Below are 23,245 nucleotides of genomic sequence, written 5' to 3'. Positions count from 1 at the left end.
TTATTCACTTATTCCTCAATACCATTATACAGCGTCGCTGAGGAATACATATTCTGAACGTAAGGCATTAAAAAGGCTTATCAGTGGTTGTTAAGAGGTTAATATACTAACTATTGGAATGTAACATTGGATCACCAGTTTTTTTTCTGCATCATGTGTCTCTCTCCCCATATTTTATGGATTATTCTTGATTTTTTTCTATTGATATTATGAATTAATAAAGAATTATTGCTTTTCATAGATTATAGTAGACTATTCTTCTGTGTGTGTGTGTGTGTGTATATATATATATATATATATATATACATACACATATATCTCAATTGTTGGTTAGAGTGCTATTGTTTTGGCCTAATTTGGTTGACTCTAAAACAAAGCTGTTGTAGACTTACATTTCAACAAATAAGTAGGATTCTTGGGTCCTAGAGAGTCCCGTCCTCAAGTATTGTATTATGCGCCTTGTGTTGTCGGTGAAGCGAATATGTAAACTGGCCTCTCGATCATTCTTAATGCGTTTGTTTACTTATTGTAAGACTTCATATAAATATCTACTGAAAAGATTGCCTTCGGCAGTCAATTTTGAGATCTGTGCAGTAGGTCCCTCTCAAGGGATTTCTGGCCATCTGTTGTGCTGCTGAAAGAGGACGGGATGATTTAGAGTGTAAATCTGTTTTCTCTTAGTCCCATCAGCAGCACCAGGACCTCACTATGATGCTCTAAGGTAGTCTGTTACTAAAAGAGTTTGGAGCACCTTATATAGTGTCAGGTGTCAATTACAATTTCCACCTGCCCATTCAGTTTGCAGGGCGGACAATACACCCCTCTGTTGTACTACTGATGGGACTAAGGTACAGCAGATTTATAGTCTAAAGTATAACTTTTTTAGGACCAGGTACAGGTTCATTTACCCTGTAGAGATCCTAGCAGCAGTACAGTATACTGCAGTTATAAAGCACAGTGTACAGTACAAGCAGGAGTTGCGTGTGGCTATTGGTATTGGCAATGGCAGCAGCAGCAACCACACAGTATAGAATATGTTGGGACAGGCAAAGAGATGTCTGGCTGTGTAGGGCCAGCACTGGCAGCTGCATTAGTACAGTATCTACAGAACACATTGAACAGGAAGGATGTGTGTGGTTATCAGCATGGACAGGGACAACACCTGCATTATATTGAATATAAAGGAATCGGCAAGGGGACATTTGGCCATGTAGATCCAGCATTGTCACGATTTGCGGCAGCAACAGTAGCAGAGTACAGATATCACAAGATGGATAGGCAAGAGATGGTCAGTTGGGCAAGGTTCAGCTGCAATTGTGGTAGAGCAATATAGAGCATAAGAGAGAGTAAGGGAGATCCTATGGTGGATTTAATTATTGACATCAGTGGTAGATAAATAAAAATCAGCACTGATTCATTTTGACAAATGTAAGGTTTTTAGTTTATACTTGGGAAGGACATTCTGGTCCAATTGGGCATGAAAAAGAAATTTGCAGTGCTGAATGCCCTCTCTGACTGGACACTGAAGGCAGCAGTACACCCATTGCAAACTGGGACAGTTCTTGCTACTGGATCAGTCTGCTGACTCAGAAGTCTATGTGCTTGGGGCTCAGTGTATTTGCTGGAGAAAGGACACATTCCACATACAGTCCCTGATAAACGTTCTGTCACTTATCCATGTTATGTAAATTAAAGCTTATAACCTGACTTTAAATTCATTCATTGGTTTGATAAATTACTCTTTTGAAAGCTGAAACCCTCCCAAATTTGGTTTAGGTTCTGAAAATAAAGTTGCTGTAAAGCTGAAATATTGATCATTTAATGAACACAGAAAGGTCAGATTTTGGCATACAAGAGTTTTGTCGCACACAGAAAGTAATGTGAAATTCAAACAAATAATTGACTTCTAATACAAAGATATGTTGCATAACATTGGTGAATGAAGTTGTGGTGCTATTAGAGCTATATTTAATATTTTGTGAGACTTCCATGAGCTTGAAGGACTGTATACATGCAGTTCAACAATGATTCATACAATTTATTGATGAAGTCATCAGGAATAGCAAAGAATGCAGTCTTACATGCCTCCCAGAGTTCATCTAGATTCTTTGGTTTTGTCTTCCAAGCTTCCTCTTTCATCCTACCCCAAACATGCTCAATGATGTTCATGTCTGGTGACTGGGCTGGCCAGTCCTTGAGCACCTTGATCTTCTTTGCCAGGAGGAACTTTGTTGTAGAGATGGATATATGAGATGGAGAACCATCCAGCTGCAGAATTTGACTCATTTTATGATTGGGAATGTAAGAGGTAGCTAATACTTCTTGATATTTTAGGCTATTGATATTGTTTCCACCTTGTAAATATTTTGCACACCCCCAAACTGAATGTAACCCCAGACCATGATCTTTCCACCACCAAATTTAACTGTTTTCTGGATCCATACGGGCTCCAGTAGGTCTCCTGCAGTATTTGCAGCGGCTGTGGTGTAATTCAACTGAAGATTCATCAGAGAAATCCACTTTTTGCCACTTTCCAGCGTCCTTCTGTTTAGCAGGCTGTGGGACTTGGCAAATGCCACACGTTTTTTTAATTGCTTTTAGCTTAGTGCTGGCTTCTGGGCACTGATTCGACCATGGAGGCCACTTCGAGACAAAATCCTACAAACTGTTCTAGTTGAGACAAAGACATGAGGTGACCAGGCCTGTTGGAGCTCTGCTGCAGTGGAAGAGGGGCTGGCTTTGGATTTTCTGACCAACAAACGTTTCTCCTGAGCAGTTGTCTTGCGGGATCTTCCGGACCTGGGCTTGTCAAAAACATCTCCAGTCTCTTCAAATCTTTTTTTAATTCTTTGTACTTGACACTGAGACACATTAAAGGTGCCAGCCACCACTGCAGTGGATCTGGTCTTCAGCCTCTTGATAGCCAAGGCTTTGGTCGCAGGGTGGATTTTTGGCATGTTGTCAGAGGTCAAGTTGCAGTTCAACTGAATGTTTGGGGTGCTGGGTTTCTTTTTATACACACCCACTAATTAACCGATCATTTAGTAAGCACAGGTGAGGATGTAAACTAGTATTGGGTGCATTATATGATAAGGCGACAAAACTTTTGTCTTGCCAAAATCTGACCTTTCTGTGTTTATTAAATGATCAATATTTCAGCTTTGCAGCAACTTTATTTTCATAACCTAAACCAAATTTGGGAGGGTTTCAGCTTTCAAAAGAGTAATTTATGAAACAAATGGATGAATTTAAATTCAGGTTATAAGCTTTTGTTTACAAAATATGGATAAGCGACAGAACTTTTGTCAGGGACTGTATGTCTGAATCTTGCTGTTCAGGCAGGACATCTCTGTTTGCTGATGTGCATCAGATTAGTGCAGCAGCAGGTAAAAATCTGGTCCATCATGTCATGTATACTGAAATCACTGCTCTTCCAACCTTGGCTACTTATTGTAGTCCTTGTGCTGACACAGAGGGGAATGTTGGTTCTGCAGGAAGCAGAAAGAGGTCTCCTGGTAAGGACTAGGCGGGTAATCAGGCTTCACTGAGTAGAGCACAACGCTTTTCCTGTTAACATGCAAATTCCCATTAAGAAGCCAGAAATAAAATATCCACAATAACAGTTGATTGTCTTAGTTAGCATCATCGATATTATTAATTTCACATTGCTTCATCCCTTGCCTGTGTCTGGCATAACTCAATGTCCCCTCCACATACACTTGCTGATCATTCTCTTTCTTTTATAAATCCATGCTGCATGTACAGTGCCTACAAGTAGTATTCAACCCCCTGCAGATTTAGCAGGTTTGATAAGATGCAAATAAGTTAGAGCCTGCAAACTTCAAACAAGAGCAGTATTTATTAACAGATGCATAAATCTTACAAACCAACAAGTTATGTTCCTCAGTTAAATTTTAATAAATTTTCAACTTAAAAGTGTGGGTCAATTATTATTCAACCCCTAGGTTTAATATTTTGTGGAATAACCCTTGTTTGCAATTACAGCTAATTATCGTCTTTTATAAGACCTGATCAGGCCGGCACAGGTCTCTGGAGTTATCTTGGCCCACTCCTCCATGCAGATCTTCTCCAAGTTATCTAGGTTCTTTGGGTGTCTCATGTGGACTTTAATCTTGAGCTCCTTCCACAAGTTTTCAATTGGGTTAAGGTCAGGAGACTGACTAGGCCACTGCAACACCTTGATTTTTTCCCTCTTGAACCAGGCCTTGGTTTTCTTGGCTGTGTGCTTTGGGTCGTTGTCTTGTTGGAAGATGAAATGACGACCCATCTTAAGATCCTTGATGGAGGAGCGGAGGTTCTTGGCCAAAATCTCCAGGTAGGCCGTGCTATCCATCTTCCCATGGATGCGGACCAGATGGCCAGGCCCCTTGGCTGAGAAACAGCCCCACAGCATGATGCTGGCACCACCATGCTTGACTGTAGGGATGGTATTCTTGGGGTCGTATGCAGTGCCATCCAGTCTCCAAACGTCACGTGTGTGGTTGGCACCAAAGATCTCAATCTTGGTCTTATTAGACCAGAGAACCTTGAACCAGTCTGTCTCAGAGTCCTCCAAGTGATCATGAGCAAACTGTAGACGAGCCTTGACATGACGCTTTGAAAGTAAAGGTACCTTTCGGGCTCGTATGGAACGGAGACCATTGCGGTGGAGTACGTTACTTATGGTATTGACTGAAACCAATGTCCCCACTGCCATGAGATCTTCCCGGAGCACCTTCCTTGTTGTCCTTGGGTTAGCCTTGACTCTTTGGACAAGCCTGGCCTCGGCACGGGTGGAAACTTTCAAAGGCTGTCCAGGCCGTGGAAGGCTAACAGTAGTTCCATAAGCCTTCAACTTCCGGATGATGCTCCCAACAGTGGAGACAGGTAGGCCCAACTCCTTGGAAAGAGTTTTGTACCCCTTGCCAGCCTTGTGACCCTCCACGATCTTGTCTCTGATGGCCTTGGAATGCTCCTTTGTCTTTCCCATGTTGACCAAGTATGAGTGCTGTTCACAAGTTTGGGGAGGGTCTTAATTAGTCAGAAAAGGCTGGAAAAAGAGATAATTAATCCAAACATGTGAAGCTCATTGTTCTTTGTGCCTGAAATACTTCTTAATACTTTAGGGGAACCAAACAGAATTCTTGTGGTTTGAGGGGTTGAATAATAAATGACCCTTTGAATAAACTTTTCCCAATTTAAAAAAAATAAATAAAAAAAGAAATAACATTCTTTTTTGCTGCAGTGCATTTCACACTTCCAGGCTGATCTACAGTCCAAATGTCACAATGCCAAGTTAATTCCGAATGTGTAAACCTGCTAAATCTGCAGGGGGTTGAATACTACTTGTAGGCACTGTAACATTGACCTTGGGTGTCAGTCCAAAGGCAGCAATGATTATGTTGAAGTTGCTGTTCTCCCTTCATGCCCTGTTGCACTGATGTGAGTGCTTTCTCCAATTAAATTACGAGGGGACTTACATAGTTGTTGCCGTAATTCTCCAACCTGACAAATTTATTAGCATTTTTGAAGCACTTTAGTAGGTGATACATGTCCTTTATTAGCTGCCAATGGTGCGTTTCAAGGAAACCCAGGTTCTAGTTTGCCTGCTGCATGTTATAATCAGTCATCATTTGATAACGTTCAAGGGTACATATTTTCCTCTCACACAAATAGGGATGGACAAATAATAATTGGGAATGATTGTGATAATGATGACAACAACCACTTACTACTTAAGATTTTAGCCTGGCTACTACAAAGCCAAGCAAGATTGAAAGGGTAGGTGGACAGCTTGAGCCTTGCTTTTGTTACTAGCCAACTTGCTTTTCTCAAATGAGTAGGTCAAGTTATGTGCTGAAGGAGAGCCATTGTTCCTAGCCTAGATGTTCATGGCTTATTATCGTCCGGATGAGCCTGCATACTGCAAAAGATTTGTCAGCTGCCAGTGCGGAAAATAATTTCAACATCTGAGATGCCTGGATGTAGGACTTGCTATGACCAAAGCTTTCACACACTGTTCAGCTTACTTTACCAACAGCATAACCTGCTCCTAAGGCTATGTGCGCACTTTGCGTCGTCCTAGTTGCAGTTCTAAACGCATCCTTTGGCTGAAATTGCTTTTGCCAAAGTTGCTTTTGACCACTAAATCGCGGTAAATACGCATGAGTTTTTACCGCGTTTTAGCTGCGTTTTTAGCGTTTTTTACCTGCTTTTCCATTGCGTTTAGACCGATGCGTTTTGAACATTAAGACACTGCTAAATAAAGTTTAAACAGTCAAACACAATGAAAAAAGGGAAAAAAAAGGAACACATATATAATTCTTGAAATCATAACGAAAATAGTTATATTTCATATATTTATAGCGGTTTTATACTATTTTTCCGCTAAAATAGCAATAAATTAATATTTTTCATTAATTTAATTGTCGGACTATGTGTGTGTGTAAAGGGACATATCATTCCATTATTTTGATGTCAGAAGAGCATGCGTTTATGTAACATCTACATAGCTATGCAGAGAGTTTGTTTCTGCGCGGCACAGGACATACATTCACCTGAAATAACACGCTGATGGCAGTGGCCCCTGCATCGGACCACGATCATCAAGGAGCCTCAGGGGCCACATGTAGCACGTGGGCTGCATGTTTGAGACCCCTGTTCTACATAGATGTTTATTAGTTAAAGAAACTGTATGCGAAAAAAGTCTGATTTTACATTACAAACAACATCACTCATGGCTTTGATTTTTGAGTGATTTTTCTTCCTAATGTCATATTACCCTTTAAAATCTATAGTGGTTTTCACAAAATTTGTCATAAACCGCAGTATATGACCCACCTCTCTTTTCAATGGTGACAGTAGTTTACGGTTGCGTAGTCCATCCCAGTTAAATCCTTGGAACCATCTGTAAATGATAAAACATTATTGTCAATATAGGCTGCCATAAATGTATAACAATTACCTGCATTTGCTTTTCAACATACGTATATAGAAAGACAAGCATTTGAAATGTATTGCTTATTAAAATAAACTATCAGTTCTTGAGATATTAACATGGTTGCCTAGGATTGACACAAATGTATGCAATCACTTTGTGACTGCAAATACCGAATCATGACAGTGTGGGGTTGGCATGCCTCAGGATTTCCCGGCATTGCTGCTGTGAGTAGGCGGTCACGTGACCAGTTTTTATTGTGTCAATACATTTCCATTTTAAAATTTCACAACAGTCTCCTAATTCTTACTAAGATTCAATAGTAGATAATCAATAATTAGGGGAACAACTTAAAGGATTGCTGTATTTTATAATAAAATATATATAGACAAGTGATATCACTGTGCCTGTAACAACCCAAACAATAAAGCTTTATCATATTATGTACTCTGCCTTGTGAATGCTGGAAATATAGGGTGCTGGATGGTGAAATATTTTGTTACTACTTCCCTTCCTACTCATCTCATGATACAGACAGGAATCGTGCAGGCGACCGTATTTTTGGTCCTAGCACTATCCATCAAAAAATTGGATAGCACTCAGATCAATGTTATTCAACGAAGCAGTGCACATGTCCGATTTTGTCCTCGGACCAAGTAGTCAGGAAAAATAATTGCAGCATGCAAGATTTTCATTTGAGTATTGGAATGCACTCGGTCACTCAAGCCTATGGCTCCCTGGTCAAATCAATCAGGCTGCACTCAGATGACATCTGAGTGCTGTCCAATTTTCAGAGACTAACAGAATGGAGTGGGAGAATTTTTTTTTCTCTCCGAGAAATACAATACCACTTTGATCAGACTCTGATCAAAATCTTAAATTAACTAATTTAATTAAACATAGGACATTACAATAAAAAATACTTAAAGGAGTTTTCCCACGAAAAGGTAATTTAAAGTTGATTTTAATCATGTTACTCAATTGGATGGGTTTCCAAAAATTTTTGCTGAGCTGAGATAATCTTATATATGTGTCCTGCTATGTGCTGTGTAATGGATGTGTCTGACTGTAGAGAGACATGGTCTGATCATACCACATCTCCTTTTACCCTATTTTTTTTCATGTTCACAATGATAATAGGAGAAAAAGGACCACACCATTTGTTGTGAAATTTCTCCTGAGTATACTGATACCCCGTATGTTGTGGAAAGCTACTGTTTGAGCTCATTGTAGGGTTCCAAGGGGAAGGACAGCTGTTTGAATTTTGGAACGCAATATTGACTGGAATAGATAGTGTACACCATGCTGCGTTTGCAGAGCCCCTGATGTGATTAAATAGGGGAAATCACCCACTAGTTATCCCATTTTGGAAACTAGACCCCTCAAGGAATTAATCTAAATGTGTGGTGAGCACCTTGAACCCAGAGGTGCTTTCCAAAATTAAAAAAGTTAAGCAGTGAAAATGAAAAAAATAAATTATTACCAAAAAAATGTTAATTTAGCGCCATATTTTTTCATTTTCTCAAAGAGAAATATTATAAATTAGACCATACAATTTGTTGAGCAATTTCTGATGAGTACTTAAATACTCTATATGTGGTGCAAACTACTGTTTGGGCATACAGCAGGGCTCAAAAGGAGGGATATTTCAATTTTGGAGAACAAAATTGTCTGGAATAAATAGTGGACGCAGTGTTGCATTTGAAGAGCCCTGATGTGTATAAACAGTGGAAACCCCCCAACAAGTGATCCCATTTTTAGACACTACACCTCTCAAGGAATTTATCTAGAGGTGTGGTGAGCACTTCGAACCCCCAGGTGCGTCGAAGAAGTTTATAACGTTGTGCTGTGAAAATGAAAAAATATATTTTTATCAAAAAATGTTATTTTAACCCTATATTTTTTCATTTTCACAAGGGTAACAGGAAAAAATGGACCAAACAATTTGTTTAGCAATTTTTCTTGAGTGCAGCGATACCCCATATGTGGTGGAAAACTACTGTTTGAGCGCATGGCAGTGCTCAGAAGGGAAGGAGTGCCATTTGGGGGTGCCATGTCAGATTGGAAAAACCCCTGACATGCCAAACATCAAAACCTCCATAAGTGACCATATTTTACCAGGTACACGGCTCACTTAATTCATTTAGGGGTGCAGTAAGAATATTGACACCACAAGTGTGCCACTGAATTTTATACCATTGGGTGCAAAACAAAGAATATAGTTAGGTCCAGAAATATTTGGACAGTGACACAATTTTCGCGAGTTGGGCTCTGCATGCCACCACATTGGATTTGAAATGAAATCTCTACAACAGAATTCAAGTGCAGATTGTAACGTTTAATTTGAAGGTTTGAACAAAAATATCTGATAGAAATTGTAGGAATTGTACACATTTCTTTACAAACACTCCACATTTTAGGAGGTCAAAAGTAATTGGACAAATAAACCAAACCCAAACAAAATATTTTTATTTTCAATATTTTGTTGCGAATCCTTTGGAGGCAATCACTGCCTTAAGTCTGGAACCCATGGACATCACCAAACGCTGGGTTTCCTCCTTCTTAATGCTTTGCCAGGCCTTTACAGCCGCAGCCTTCAGGTCTTGCTTGTTTGTGGGTCTTTCCGTCTTAAGTCTGGATTTGAGCAAGTGAAATGCATGCTCAATTGGGTTAAGATCTGGTGATTGACTTGGCCATTGCAGAATGTTCCACTTTTTTGCACTCATGAACTCCTGGGTAGCTTTGGCTGTATGCTTGGGGTCATTGTCCATCTGTACTATGAAGCGCCGTCCGATCAACTTTGCGGCATTTGGCTGAATCTGGGCTGAAAGTATATCCCGGTACACTTCAGAATTCATCCGGCTACTCTTGTCTGCTGTTATGTCATCAATAAACACAAGTGACCCAGTGCCATTGAAAGCCATGCATGCCCATGCCATCACGTTGCCTCCACCATGTTTTACAGAGGATGTGGTGTGCCTTGGATCATGTGCCGTTCCCTTTCTTCTCCAAACTTTTTTCTTCCCATCATTCTGGTACAGGTTGATCTTTGTCTCATCTGTCCATAGAATACTTTTCCAGAACTGAGCTGGCTTACTGAGGTGTTTTTCAGCAAATTTAACTCTGGCCTGTCTATTTTTGGAATTGATGAATGGTTTGCATCTAGATGTGAACCCTTTGTATTTACTTTCATGGAGTCTTCTCTTTACTGTTGACTTAGAGACAGATACACCTACTTCACTGAGAGTGTTCTGGACTTCAGTTGATGTTGTGAACGGGTTCTTCTTCACCAAAAAAAGTATGCGGCGATCATCCACCACTGTTGTCATCCGTGGACGCCCAGGCCTTTTTGAGTTCCCGAGCTCACCAGTCAATTCCTTTTTTCTCAGAATGTACCCGACTGTTAATTTTGCTACTCCAAGCATGTCTGCTATCTCTCTGATGGATTTTTTCTTTTTTTTCAGCCTCAGGATGTTCTGCTTCACCTCAATTGAGAGTTCCTTAGACCGCATGTTGTCTGGTCACAGCAACAGCTTCCAAATGCAAAACCACACACCTGTAATCAACCCCAGACCTTTTAACTACTTCATTGATTACAGGTTAACGAGGGAGACGCCTTCAGAGTTAATTGCAGCCCTTAGAGTCCCTTGTCCAATTACTTTTGGTCCCTTGAAAAAGAGGAGGCTATGCATTACAGAGCTATGATTCCTAAACCCTTTCTCCGATTTGGATGTGAAAACTCTCATATTGCAGCTGGGAGTGTGCACTTTCAGCCCATATTATATATATAATTGTATTTCTGAACATGTTTTTGTAAACAGCTAAAATAACAAAACTTGTGTCACTGTCCAAATATTTCTGGACCTAACTGTATATATATATTTTATTTTTTTACTAAAATGTTATTTTAGCACCAAGTTTTTAATCTTTATAAGATCTAATAAAAAAATGGACCAGATAGTTTGTTGTGTAATATATCCTGAGTCCACTAATACCCTCCATGTAATCAGGAACTACTTTTGAAGTACAGTGGAAAGCTGAGAAGGGAAGGTGTGCTATATTGAACTTTAGAATTTGCTGGAATGGTTCGAGGGTGGCATTTCACATTGGCAAAGCCCCTGAAGTACTAGAACAGCAGCAATCTCCCAAAAGTGGCCTCATTTTACAAAGTGCACCTCCCAATGAGTTCAGCTAGGAGTACAGTGAGCATATTGACACCACAGGTGTGTCACAAAATGTTATACTATTGGGCGGTGAAGAAAAAATAATTAAAATTTTACCATTAAAATGTTGTTTTAGCCTCAAATTGCCATTATTAACAATGGAATAGGAAAACAAGGCCCCATAATGTGTTATACAATTTCTCCTGAACCTGGCAATACCCCACCTGTGACTGTACAGTACTGTTTGGCCACACGGCAGGGCACGGGAGGGAAGAAGAGCTTTGGAGCACAAATCTTCTTATAAAGCTTGCGAACTCCGTCTGCAGAGCCCCTAGGTGCCAGACTAGCAGAAACCCCCTCAAATAACCACATTTTGGAAATTACACCCCTCTGGGAAATCATCTAAGGATGTAGTGATGATTATGTCTCTGGAAAAAAACTCAGAGAGTCAAACGCAGTGAATTGTGCAGAACTAAAAATTGCAAATAGGCCCTTTTGGTTCCCAGTATATTGCAGTTCCTGTACATTGTGCCCAGCTTTTGCTTCTGGAGACACACGCTCAATAAATAAATTAAATAGGTCTCCTCAGTGCAACAATGCCAAACATGTGGATGTTAACTGTGGTTTAGGCACATTGTGGTGGTCAGACGGGAGGGGGGCATTTAGATTTGGGAGTGCAAATTCTACTTTGGGGCACTTCTCCAGAGCCTTTGTCCTACCAATAATGTGGAAGCCTCCTATGTTTCCATAACAGATGATGGGCCTGAGTGGAGACTTGATTTTTTTTGTGGGTTGAGTTGAATGCTATTCATAGCAATTTGGGGTACAGAACATTTTGGATCAGTTCACATTTATCCTGTGCTTTATCCAGAGCATCTACATTAGGGTTTTCATTTACAGTACATCCCCCGGAACCCCGGAAGACTTGATATGGGTGAAACCCCCGATGGATCCATTCACTAATGAGGCAGCAGAATTACTCTGAACTCCTTTTTGCCTCTATTCAGCGGTGTACAAAACTGTTGTTCACTGCACTTTTGTGCACATCTAAAAAGACACGTAAAAAGATGGACACCACCAGATTACAGGCCAGACGGGAGTTCAAAAGTGACACCATCTGCCTCATTACAGTGAATTTTCCGTTGTGAATTTTGTCAGAATCCCATTTTTTAATTTTTTTTTAGAAATTTCCATGTAAACTCCTACTTTTGGGGAAATAAGTATTTGATCCCTTGCTGTTTTTGTAAGTTTGCCCACTGACAAGGACATGAACAGTCTATAATTGTAAGGGTAGGTTAATTTTAACAGTGAGAGATAAAATATCACAAATAAGATCCAGAAAATCACATTGTAAAAAATTATATACATTTATTTGTATTTTGCAGAGAGAAATAAGTATTTGATCCCCCCTTTGATACCAACCATTAAGAGTTATGGCTCCTACAGACCAGTTAGGTTACTAATAATTGCCGCATTTAGGAGTTTAAATAGACAGGGATGGTGCAAGCACCGTACCTGGCTGTGACAGTCGGAGCTCGGCTATCCCTTACACTGTGCTACCGACAATGATCGCGCATGCACAGCACAGTATTTCAACACGATTGCCATGATGTAAGTTTACGTCATAGATTGAAAACTACTATCCGACCATGACATAAACTTATCACAAAGGTCGTGAATGGGTTAAAAGGCAGCTATTCATTTGCATTGAAAAAGATGTAGAAAAAAATGCTACAAGAACATAACGTATGGACATAGCCTTAAGGGCCATTTACACGCTGCGACATCGCTAACGATTTATCGTCGGGGTCACGGTGTTTGTGACACACATCCGGTGTCGTTAGCGACATCGCAGCGTGTGACACGTATAAGCAACCTTCAACAATCACAAAAGCGGTAAAAATCGTTGCTTTTGGAGAGCTCGTTTAATTACCAAAAATCGTTGTATGAGCAGGAGCAAGGTTGTTTGTCGTTCCTGCGGCATCACACATCGCTATGTGTGACACCGCAGGAACGATGAACATCTCCTTACCTCCGTCCACCGGCAATGAGGAAGGAAGGAGGTGGGCGGCATGTTCCGGCCGCTCATCTCCGTCCTTCCGCTTCAATTGGACGGCTGCTGTGTGACGTCACACGAGCTGCCCCCTTAGAAAGGAAGCGGTTCGCCGGCAACAGCGACGTCGCAGGGAAGGTAAGTCTGTGTGACGGGTGTTAGCAATGTTGTGCGCCACGGGCAGCGATTTGCCCGTGACACACAACCGACGGGGGCAGGTACGCTCGCTAGCGATATCGGTACCGATATCGCAGTGTGTAAAGTACCCTTTAGGCTAGATGCATACTTTAGAGTCTTTTTGCTGAGTTTTCACAGCAGAAAGTGACCTGTAACTAAAGTTTTTGAGAAGTTTTGAGATTTAAATGAGGATTTGAAGAGTTTTCACTCAGTTTCCGCTCCAAAAATTCCTGCAAAACAATCTGTGTGCACATAGTCTGAGTCATAGGCACAGGCAAAAAGGCCGGCAGCTAGATTCTTTCCTACTATTTAACATATTATTCTAGTAAGATGTCGGGAGACTGGAAAGTTTCTCAATAATTACAAAAAGCCTAAAGGCAGGAACAGTATAACTACAGTCTGACAGAAAATAAGGAAAATGATACATTCTATAGAGATCATTTACATTGTTTTACAATTTTTTAATATTAGAAAAGTTTTGTTCAAGAAAGATATAAAACATAATTACACATAATCAAAAATAAAATAATCTAAAAATGTCATCAATTCCTTAGCTTCAGATTTTAATTTACTGTAAATTAATCATGAAGATCACATTTTCCCCAGCTATTGTAATTTTAACAGCCTGGAATTTATGCAATATCTGAATACACCTTTTTTATTATTCTCTACCACTAGAAATTCCCTTCCTAAGCACTAATGAAAAAACACATCCTAAATAATTTGTACAGAAATATTAATATTTGTAAAAGTAACTGTGCCGAATATAGCAATTTGCTGTTTAAAGGGAACCTGTCAGGTGTAATATATAGCCAGAACCACGAGCAGTTCTGGGTGTATATTGCTATTCCCTGCCTAACCGTCCCTGTGTACGCTAGTATTGATATAGAGATCTTTAGACAAAGTATTTGTAAAGATCTTTTACTGTATGCTAATGAGCGAGGGCAGTGCGCATGACCCCGGAGTTTCGGTCATGCGCACTATGAATCCGGGTGTACGTGTCCTGGCTTCAAACTGAAGTAGTGCACATGACACAAACTCCGAGGTCATACGCACTTCGCCGAAATCCAGCATCAAGCGGTGATGGCAGCGGAGAGGTGAGTGAGAGCATCCTGTGACGCTGCATATTCATTTGCATGATAGCACACCCACAGGGGCGTACAAACATGTTAATGGGGGCGACTGGCAATGGAAGCAACGTCCTTGGGACTAGTCCCTGCGCTCATTAGCATACAATAAAAGATCTTTAGAAATACATTTTCTAAAGATCTCTTTATCTATGCTAGTGTATACAGGGACGGTTAGGCAGGGATTAGCAATATGTACCCAGAACTGCTCATGGTTCTGGGTGCATATTGTACCTGACAGGTTCCCTTTAAAGCAGTTATGTCATTTACTGTTGTGTTTCATCACAATCATGTCTGTATACATGCAAATATGTTAGAAATTTGTAGTTTCAGGCAAGATGACCTAAATAACTGAAAATATTTCAGACTAACAATTTACGTAATCTTTCATAGTTTGAATTAATTAGGTTTTATATAAATCAATTCACTTAATAGCTGACACTGTTTTGTGCATGGAAAACTGGTATACAGTAATGTATATGTCGTGGTTTGCTGCCGTCCAAGTCTATAAATCAATATCTTCTTCCTGGCCAGAAGACAGCACTGCATTACCTTATTGGAATGGTAGAATAGGGAAGAGTGCATGGATTACTTAGGTCTCTAATAGAGGAAACTTTATTGCAGCTGAATCCTTACAAAACCCATTTGCTTGATTTATATCACGTCAGGCCACACTGGCAGTATCATTTCAGCAATCCTGTTGTTGTTACTATTAGACCAATTAAACTGCCTTTTACTATCTGTCTAATACTTCTCATCTCACCAGGAAAAGGAGTTTGAGGGATAATTACAAGGTTTTTTTGTAGTTTGTAAACTCTATTTTTGTTTCTTTTTGTTATAATGTCATTCCGTTTGAAACAAAGGAGCCACCTCTTCAAGTTGTGACAGAGTAGACGGTGCCGAATTCATTAAGAGGCGCAAGCCACTTAGTGTTGTGCGCATCCATGTGCTGCGCTAGCAATGCTACGCCAGTCAAGGACAAAAGTTGTATTTCAAAGAAAAAGACTGATGGCACATCCTACCGTTCTAATGTGAACAGGTGCAAATTGACCATGAAACATAGTAACAAAAAGGAGACAGTTGCACACTGCAATGCTAAGAAATGTGTAATAATGAATATGGAAATATATACATGCAAGACTGCTATGAAAAACATGTAAACATTGAGATACTTAGCACAAAAAATTGGCCAGTTTTATGTGAGCCCAACAGCCAACGGCAAGGCAACCTCTTTTTGTTGGATCCTTATTAAACTAATGCCTCTCTTTGGGTTAAAAACCTAAAGTTGCATTTCTAGAATAGAAAAGGTTGACAGATTTGATCAATTTGACAAAGAGGGGGGTATAACCATGCCCCTATCCCCTACCCAGCTCCTCCCATTTTGGCATAGCTGTTCCAAAGAGGTGTGAAAACACCAGAAGTCGCAAAGACTTTGTGCAACTCTGTGCAGCGCAGAAATATTGTGACTTTTCAAAGCTTTTGTGGCATAAATGCTTTGATAAATCATCCCCATAGTTTTGTTTTGACAGTTCATGTATCATTAGGCAGTTTTCCATTTTGTAATATTTTATTAAAACTCCTTAGGCTGGTTTCGCACATTTTTTATTTGGTATCTGTGCTATTCACTATTTTAATTGGCAGATCACAGACCCATTATATAGAAAATGCCTTATCACATGTAACTTTTTTCTGCCAATAAACACGCCAATGCAAGTCAATGGCCCTTTGAAGAAAAAAAATGGATAGCACCTGAATGTCTAATGTATTTTGCTGTTTAGTGGGAAGGAGAAGCTAAGAATGATTTTTTTCCATACTAGAGAAACAGGTGTAACAACGATTGTAGAAACTGAAACAGGTTATGCAGTTTACTGCAACAAGATACTGTATACATTGTATATTTATACATCATATTATTGCTAATGCATTGTGCATTAACTTAAACAATGCCATGATTTTATGATACGAGTATATACAAGGTGGTAAAATGTTGCACTGCTGGAAAATAACTAATAAGACACTAAACTGGACACTTAAAGGGAATCTGTCAGCTAAACGCCATTATATCTTCTAACTGTTGCTGAAATCCCAAGAAACCAGCATTTTTATTCACATATAAATGAGGCGTTAAGAGGATTGTCCACCCCTTGGATAACCCCTTCTTAATCCCTTTGCTCCTTAACAGCAAAATAATAACACATACTCACTGGTAGTGCTCTCCCCCTTCGGATGTAATCGAAATCCGGAGGAAGTGAGAGAGCAGCTACAGATCTCACTTCCTCTGGAGGTCAGATATCTCCAATGGGGAGAGTGAAGATGGCGCTGATTGGCTATAGGGTGACATTGTTATCACCGGGAAAGTGAGTGCTGTCACTGCTGGGAATGGCGCCAACACCAGAAGTGAGTGTAAATGTTATTATTCTACTATGGGGAACATATTGATTGAAAAGGGGTTATCCAAATAGTGGAAAAACCCTGTAAGTGTTATGATCATAGACTACTTCCAGAGGCTCTTCCTCAGTCTCCGCAGGTTGTTTCTTAACCTAGGAAAGATTCCTTAGTTCGATTGCTAGCTCATTGTATAATTTTACAACCTGGTGCCTGACAACACACGTACAGTAAACTGTTACGAGGGGGACCCGGGGAAGCGTGCCAAGATGGGAAATGGACAGCTTCCGCCGGTCAAGGTCCACTGTGCGGTGTAAGGGACCGCCGCTATGGTAGGTGAAGAGTGAGCGGGTTGCTGCTAGCGATCGTCTGGAATGTCACAGACGATCTATGTACACCGATCTGCCCTAACCCATGAGGGTTGTATGGCACGGATCTCACGGCTCGGTGTACCTGTTGCACGGGGAAGCACAGAGGTGCCCAAACACGTGTGCCAGTGGAAGTCACGAGAATATGGCACGAGGGTAGCACAGAGGTGCCCACGCACGTGTGCTTTCAATAACCAGGTGAGTCCGGTGGAGACTTGAGGAGCTCACCTGGGACAGGAACACGGCCTGTTGAAGGGGATACTGCCGGAGCAGCAAGGCAGGAACACGGCCTGCAAACCAGGGGATACTGCCGGAGCAGCAAGGGCCAAGCCCACATAAGACAGTAATGCCTGAGCAGTGGCGTGGCAGCACGCTGCCAGACATCCAAACATAGAAGGATGGTCGCGCGCCGCCATGATGGCAGGAGGAGCTTTTAAGGAGGTGTCGTTCCACCCAAGGGCGGGCGCGAGGCGGAGATGACGGACTTGACCCAATCAGGGTCTACGACGTCCCAGCCTGGCCAGTCAGGATTCACTACGTCACCAGCCTTGTCATCAAGCCGTGTGACGTCAGTGGGCGAATCAGAACCCACCACGCATTGCACATGCAAACCCTCCTGCCTCTGGGAAATAGAGGCGGGATCCTTGGTCTCACAATGTGCAGAGATAACGGAAGTCTCACTGCTTCCCTGAGCAGTAAACCTCTGCACATTGCGCAGCCTCGCAGACCTTCGGGGCCGCTGAGCAGGAGGGTCTGCGGCAGGCCAGGAATGGGAGACCGCTTCACTCCTTGTAACAGGAGAACCACTAGGTGTCACCCTTCTGCTGCCTCTCTGAGAAGGTATCTCCTGCACACTGCGTAGTCTGGCAGACCTTCGGCGCTGCTGAGCAGGAGCGCTCGTGGCAGGCAAGGAATGGGAGACTGCCTCAGTCCTTGCCTCAGGAGAGCCACGAGATGTAACATTACCCCCCGTCTAGGCCCCCCCCCCCTGTCCGTGCTCGAAGGCCGCTATCAAACCCGGGGCGCGGATATGATCCTCCAACTCCCAGGATCTATGCTCTGGACCACGGCCGGCCCACTCCACGAGGTAGTACCTCTTGCCCTGTATGACTTTTGTCTCCACAAGTTTTGCCACCTCAGGGTCGTCGGACGGGGAGTCGGTTTGAGCCGGCAGGGACCCCGAGAATTTATTAAGTCGTACGGGTTTCAGGAGGGACACGTGAAAGGTGTTGGCTATAGCCCAGCGTGGAGGGAGCTGGAGTCGATATGCCACCGGGTTTACCTGCTGTAGTACTTTAAACGGACCCAGATACCTAGGGGCGAATTTGGCTGCCTGTACCCGTAGGTTAACATTCTTAGAGGACAGCCATACTAGGTCACCAGGGGCGAAGGATGGTGCAGGGCGGCGGCGAACATCAGCCGTTGTCACCATCCAGTCTTTAGCCCTTTTAAGAGCCTCTTGGGTGTCATCCCAGATCTCCCGGGCCTTGGTCGCCCAATCCTCCACTCTAGTTTCGGGTGACGTAATGGGCATCGGAACCGGGATTCTGGGATGTTGTCCGTTATTGAGTAGGAACGGAGTCTGGCCAGAGGATTCATGGACCGAATTGTTAATGGCAAATTCGGCCCAAGGAAGGAGGTTAGCCCAGTTGTCGTGGTGCGCGGAGATAAAATGGCGGAGGTAAGTTACCAAGGTCTGATTAGTCCTCTCCACTAGTCCATTGGTCTGGGGATGGTATGCGGAGGAGATGTTCAGCTCTATCTGCAGGAGCTTACAGAGCTCTCTCCAGAAGCGAGACGCGAACTGGGGACCCCGGTCGCTCACCACCTTGTCAGGCATGCCATGCAACCTAAATATATGCCGAATGAACAAGGTGGCGAGAGCACGTGATGTCGGGAGTCGTGGGAGAGGCACCAAGTGGACCATTTTAGAGAAGTGGTCCGTGATGACCCATACGACCCTGTGCCCTGCTGACTTGGGCAGATCTCCCAGGAAGTCCATCCCTACCACTTCCCAGGGACGATCCGGCACTGGCAGTGGGTGAAGAAGACCTGCCGGTCTCTGCCGGGACGGCTTATTCCGAGCACACGACATACAGGCTCCCACATACTCCTGTATGTCCTGGGGTAGTCTCGGCCACCAATAATGCCTGGTCACCAGGTCTCTGGTCCTTTTGACCCCGAAGTGACCCCCAACCTTGGAGGCATGGGCCCACGATAGCACCTCGTTTCGTAGTTCAGGGGGAACGAGGGTCTTGCCAGGTGGCACCTGGTCCAAAGAAGTGGGAGTGACCATCCTCAAGCTGTCCGGGGGTAGTATAAGACGAGGCTCCTCCTCGTCCTCCTCCAACACAACCATACAACGTGACAAGGCATCGGCCCGTACGTTCTTCTCCCCGGCCAGGTGGCGGATAATAAAGCGGAACCGGGAGAAGAATAAAGACCAACGGGCCTGCCTTGGGTTCAGGCGTTGTGCTGTCTGGAGGTATGTGAGGTTTTTGTGGTCAGAAAATACCTCAAATGGATGCTTCGCACCCTCCAGGAGATGCCGCCATTCCTGGAATGCTAGTTTCATCGCCAGTAACTCCCTATCCCCTATGAAGTAGTTCCTCTCGGCCGGAGAAAAGGTCTTGGAGAAAAAGAAACACGGATGCTTCCTTCCTCGTTCGTTTTTCTGGTACAGGACTGCACCTGCACCGACCGAAGAGGCGTCTACTTCCAGTAGGAAGGGTTTGGAGATGTCTGGACGATGAAGGATGGGAGCTCTGGAGAAGTATGTTTTGAGAGTGTGAAATGCCTCTACCGTTTCCCGTGTCCATGCTTTGGGATTAGCGCCCTTGCGGGTAAGGGCAATGATGGGTGCTGCCACTGTCGAGAAGTTGGGAATGAACTGGCGATAATAATTGATAAACCCCAGGAATCGCTGGATCGCCTTCAGCGAGCGGGGCTCAGGCCAGTTCATCACTGTCTCCAACTTCCCTGGATCCATTGCTAACCCCTGACTGGACACTATGTACCCCAGGAACGGCAAGGATTCCCGTTCAAAAACACACTTTTCCAGCTTAGCATATAACGAATGGGTGCGGAGCCTCTTAAGTACTCGGATGACATCCCTCCGATGGGTGGTAAGATCGGGGGAGAAGATAAGAATGTCATCCAGGTATGCAACCACGGAAAGATACAAATCCCGGAAAATGTCATTCACAAAGTCTTGAAATACGGCGGGGGCATTGCAGAGTCCGAAGGGCATTACTAGATACTCGTAGTGACCGTCCCTGGTGTTAAAGGCGGTCTTCCACTCATCGCCCTTTCGGACTCGCACTAGATTATACGCCCCGCGTAGATCCAGCTTTGTGAAGACCTTTGCCCCGCGGAATCGATCAAATAGCTCAGTAATGAGGGGCAAAGGGTATTTGTTCTTGATCGTGATTGCATTTAATCCCCTGTAATCAATACAGGGGCGCAGATCCCCTTCCTTCTTCTGCACAAAAAAGAACCCTGCACCAGCCGGTGAAATAGACTTGCAAATGAACCCCTTCACCAGGCTGTCCTGAATATATTTGGACATAGCCTCCATCTCTGGAGCAGAGAGTGGATACACTCTGCCCCTAGGGGGCTCGGAGCCTGGCTTCAGGTCTATTCGGCAATCATATGGCCGGTGGGGAGGAAGAGTATCTGCGGCCCTTTTGGAAAATACATCCCTGTAGGCCTCATAAGGTGTCGGTAAACCTGGCCCCTCTGTATTCCCTGAGGACCCAACCGACCTAATGGTAGCGGGTGGTTCGGTAGTCACGAGGTGCTCTCTACAGGATCCTGCCCAGGATGAGATCTCCCCTGTTGCCCAGTTGAGTATAGGAGCATGCTGTCTCAACCAGGGAAGGCCCAGTAGGATCTCATCCGTCCCCCCTGGAAGCACTAGGAAGGACATCTGCTCATGGTGTCCCAGTGGTACATCCATCCTGAGGGGGATGGTGATCTGGGTGATAGGATCGAGTAGTATGGACCCGTCGACTACCCGGACCCTGAGTGGCTTGGGCAACAGAACCAGGGGAACTGAGTATCGGGTTGCCAGGGAGGTCGAGATGAAATTGCCTTCAGCGCCTGAGTCCAAGCAAGCCAGGGCAGAGAAGAGAGTAGTGCCGAACTGCAACTGGGCGCTGATAGTCAACCTAGAGGGAGAGGTAGCGTCTAGAGTCCCCCCTCTGATAGAAACTAGACGCTTGTCTTTTCCCGACGGTTTGGGACATCGGGTAGCTATGTGTCCCCTCTGCCCACAGGAAAAGCAGATGACACAAGACCGAGAACCTGGGGCAGAGGAGACCACCTTGGACACCTCCATTGACTCCACGGAGTTGCCTACAGGACTGGCTGGGAGACCTGTCTGATGGAAGCCGGGAGCCAGACGCTTTTTAGGCCGAGAAGACGTGGATGCTGAAGAGACCTCGAGCCTCCGCTCCGCCTGGCGGATGTCTATGCGAGAGGCAACCTGAATCAAGGACTCTAAAGTGGCAGGCACCTCACGTGTGGCCAGTGCGTCTTTGACAAACCCTGCCAGGCCCTACCAAAACACAGGGACAAGGACCTTATCCGGCCAGTCTAGCTGTGCGGCAAGTGTCCTAAAGTGTACAGCAAAGTCCCCGACTGAAGCGGACCCTTGCCGAAGTCGTAGGAGGCGCAGCACGGAGTCGTGGGTGACTTGAGGCCCGAGGAACACCATTCTCATGGCCCCAAGATAAGCTGTTAAGTTATTCACCACCCGATCTCCGCGCTCCCACAACGGCGTGGACCACTTCAGCGCTCTCCCTGTGAGCAGGGACTGGACGAAGGCTACCTTTGCCTTCTCGGTAGCGTAAAGAGTCGCGGACAGCTCTAAGTAGGTGGTAACCTGGTTTATAAAACCACGGCACTCAGAGCTGTTGCCGCTAAAGCGCTCTGGAAGCGCAAGGCGAGGAGACCTTCCGCCCAATAGCACAGCCTGGGTAGCCGCCTGGGTGGCGACTGTCGTCAGAGTAGTCTTATCGGAGGAAGACTGCTCCACTGCTGCCAATCGTGACTCCAACTGCTGCACATAACGCAGCAACTGCTGCTGCTCTTCAGCCATAGCCAGACCTTTGGCGCGACCGTAATGTTACGAGGGGGACCCGGGGAAGCGTGCCAAGATGGGAAATGGACAGCTTCCGCCGGTCAAGGTCCACTGTGCGGTGTAAGGGACCGCCGCTATGGTGGGTGAAGAGTGAGCGGGTTGCTGCTAGCGATCGTCTGGAATGTCACAGACGATCTATGTACACCGATCTGCCCTAACCCATGAGGGTTGTATGGCACGGATCTCACGGCTCGGTGTACCTGTTGCACGGGGAAGCACAGAGGTGCCCACGCACGTGTGCCAGTGGAAGTCACGAGAATATGGCACGAGGGTAGCACAGAGGTGCCCACGCACGTGTGCTTTCAATAACCAGGTGAGTCCGGTGGAGACTTGAGGAGCTCACCTGGGACAGGAACACGGCCTGTTGAAGGGGATACTGCCGGAGCAGCAAGGCAGGAACACGGCCTGCAAACCAGGGGATACTGCCGGAGCAGCAAGGGCCAAGCCCACATAAGACAGTAATGCCTGAGCAGTGGCGTGGCAGCACGCTGCCAGACATCCAAACATAGAAGGACGGTCGCGCGCCGCCATGATGGCAGGAGGAGCTTTTAAGGAGGTGTCGTTCCACCCAAGGGCGGGCGCGAGGCGGAGATGACGGACTTGACCCAATCAGGGTCTACGACGTCCCAGCCTGGCCAGTCAGGATTCACTACGTCACCAGCCTTGTCATCAAGCTGTGTGACGTCAGTGGGCGAATCAGAACCCACCACGCATTGCACATGCTCACCCTCCTGCCTCTGGGAAATAGAGGCGGGATCCTTGGTCTCACAATGTGCAGAGATAACGGAAGTCTCACTGCTTCCCTGAGCAGTAAACCTCTGCACATTGCGCAGCCTCGCAGACCTTCGGGGCCGCTGAGCAGGAGGGTCTGCGGCAGGCCAGGAATGGGAGA

At 44.4% G+C, this 23,245-nt stretch overlaps 1 protein-coding gene across 1 annotated transcript in view; it reads right to left on the bottom strand.

Annotated features, from left to right (window-relative positions):
- Window positions 1–23,245, bottom strand: part of LOC142310954 (cGMP-dependent protein kinase 2-like) — a 321,185-nt gene that overhangs the window by 4,904 nt on the left and 293,036 nt on the right. Inside the window, exon 18 of the mRNA XM_075348830.1 lies at window positions 6,841–6,907. Within this exon, the coding sequence (XP_075204945.1) occupies window positions 6,841–6,907 (67 nt within the window). The remainder of the gene's footprint in view (window positions 1–6,840; window positions 6,908–23,245) is intronic.

The sequence above is a fragment of the Anomaloglossus baeobatrachus genome, chromosome 5 (assembly GCF_048569485.1).
Source record: "Anomaloglossus baeobatrachus isolate aAnoBae1 chromosome 5, aAnoBae1.hap1, whole genome shotgun sequence".
NCBI lineage: Eukaryota > Metazoa > Chordata > Amphibia > Anura > Aromobatidae > Anomaloglossus > Anomaloglossus baeobatrachus.
This window is presented reverse-complemented; position numbering and strand designations above follow the sequence as displayed.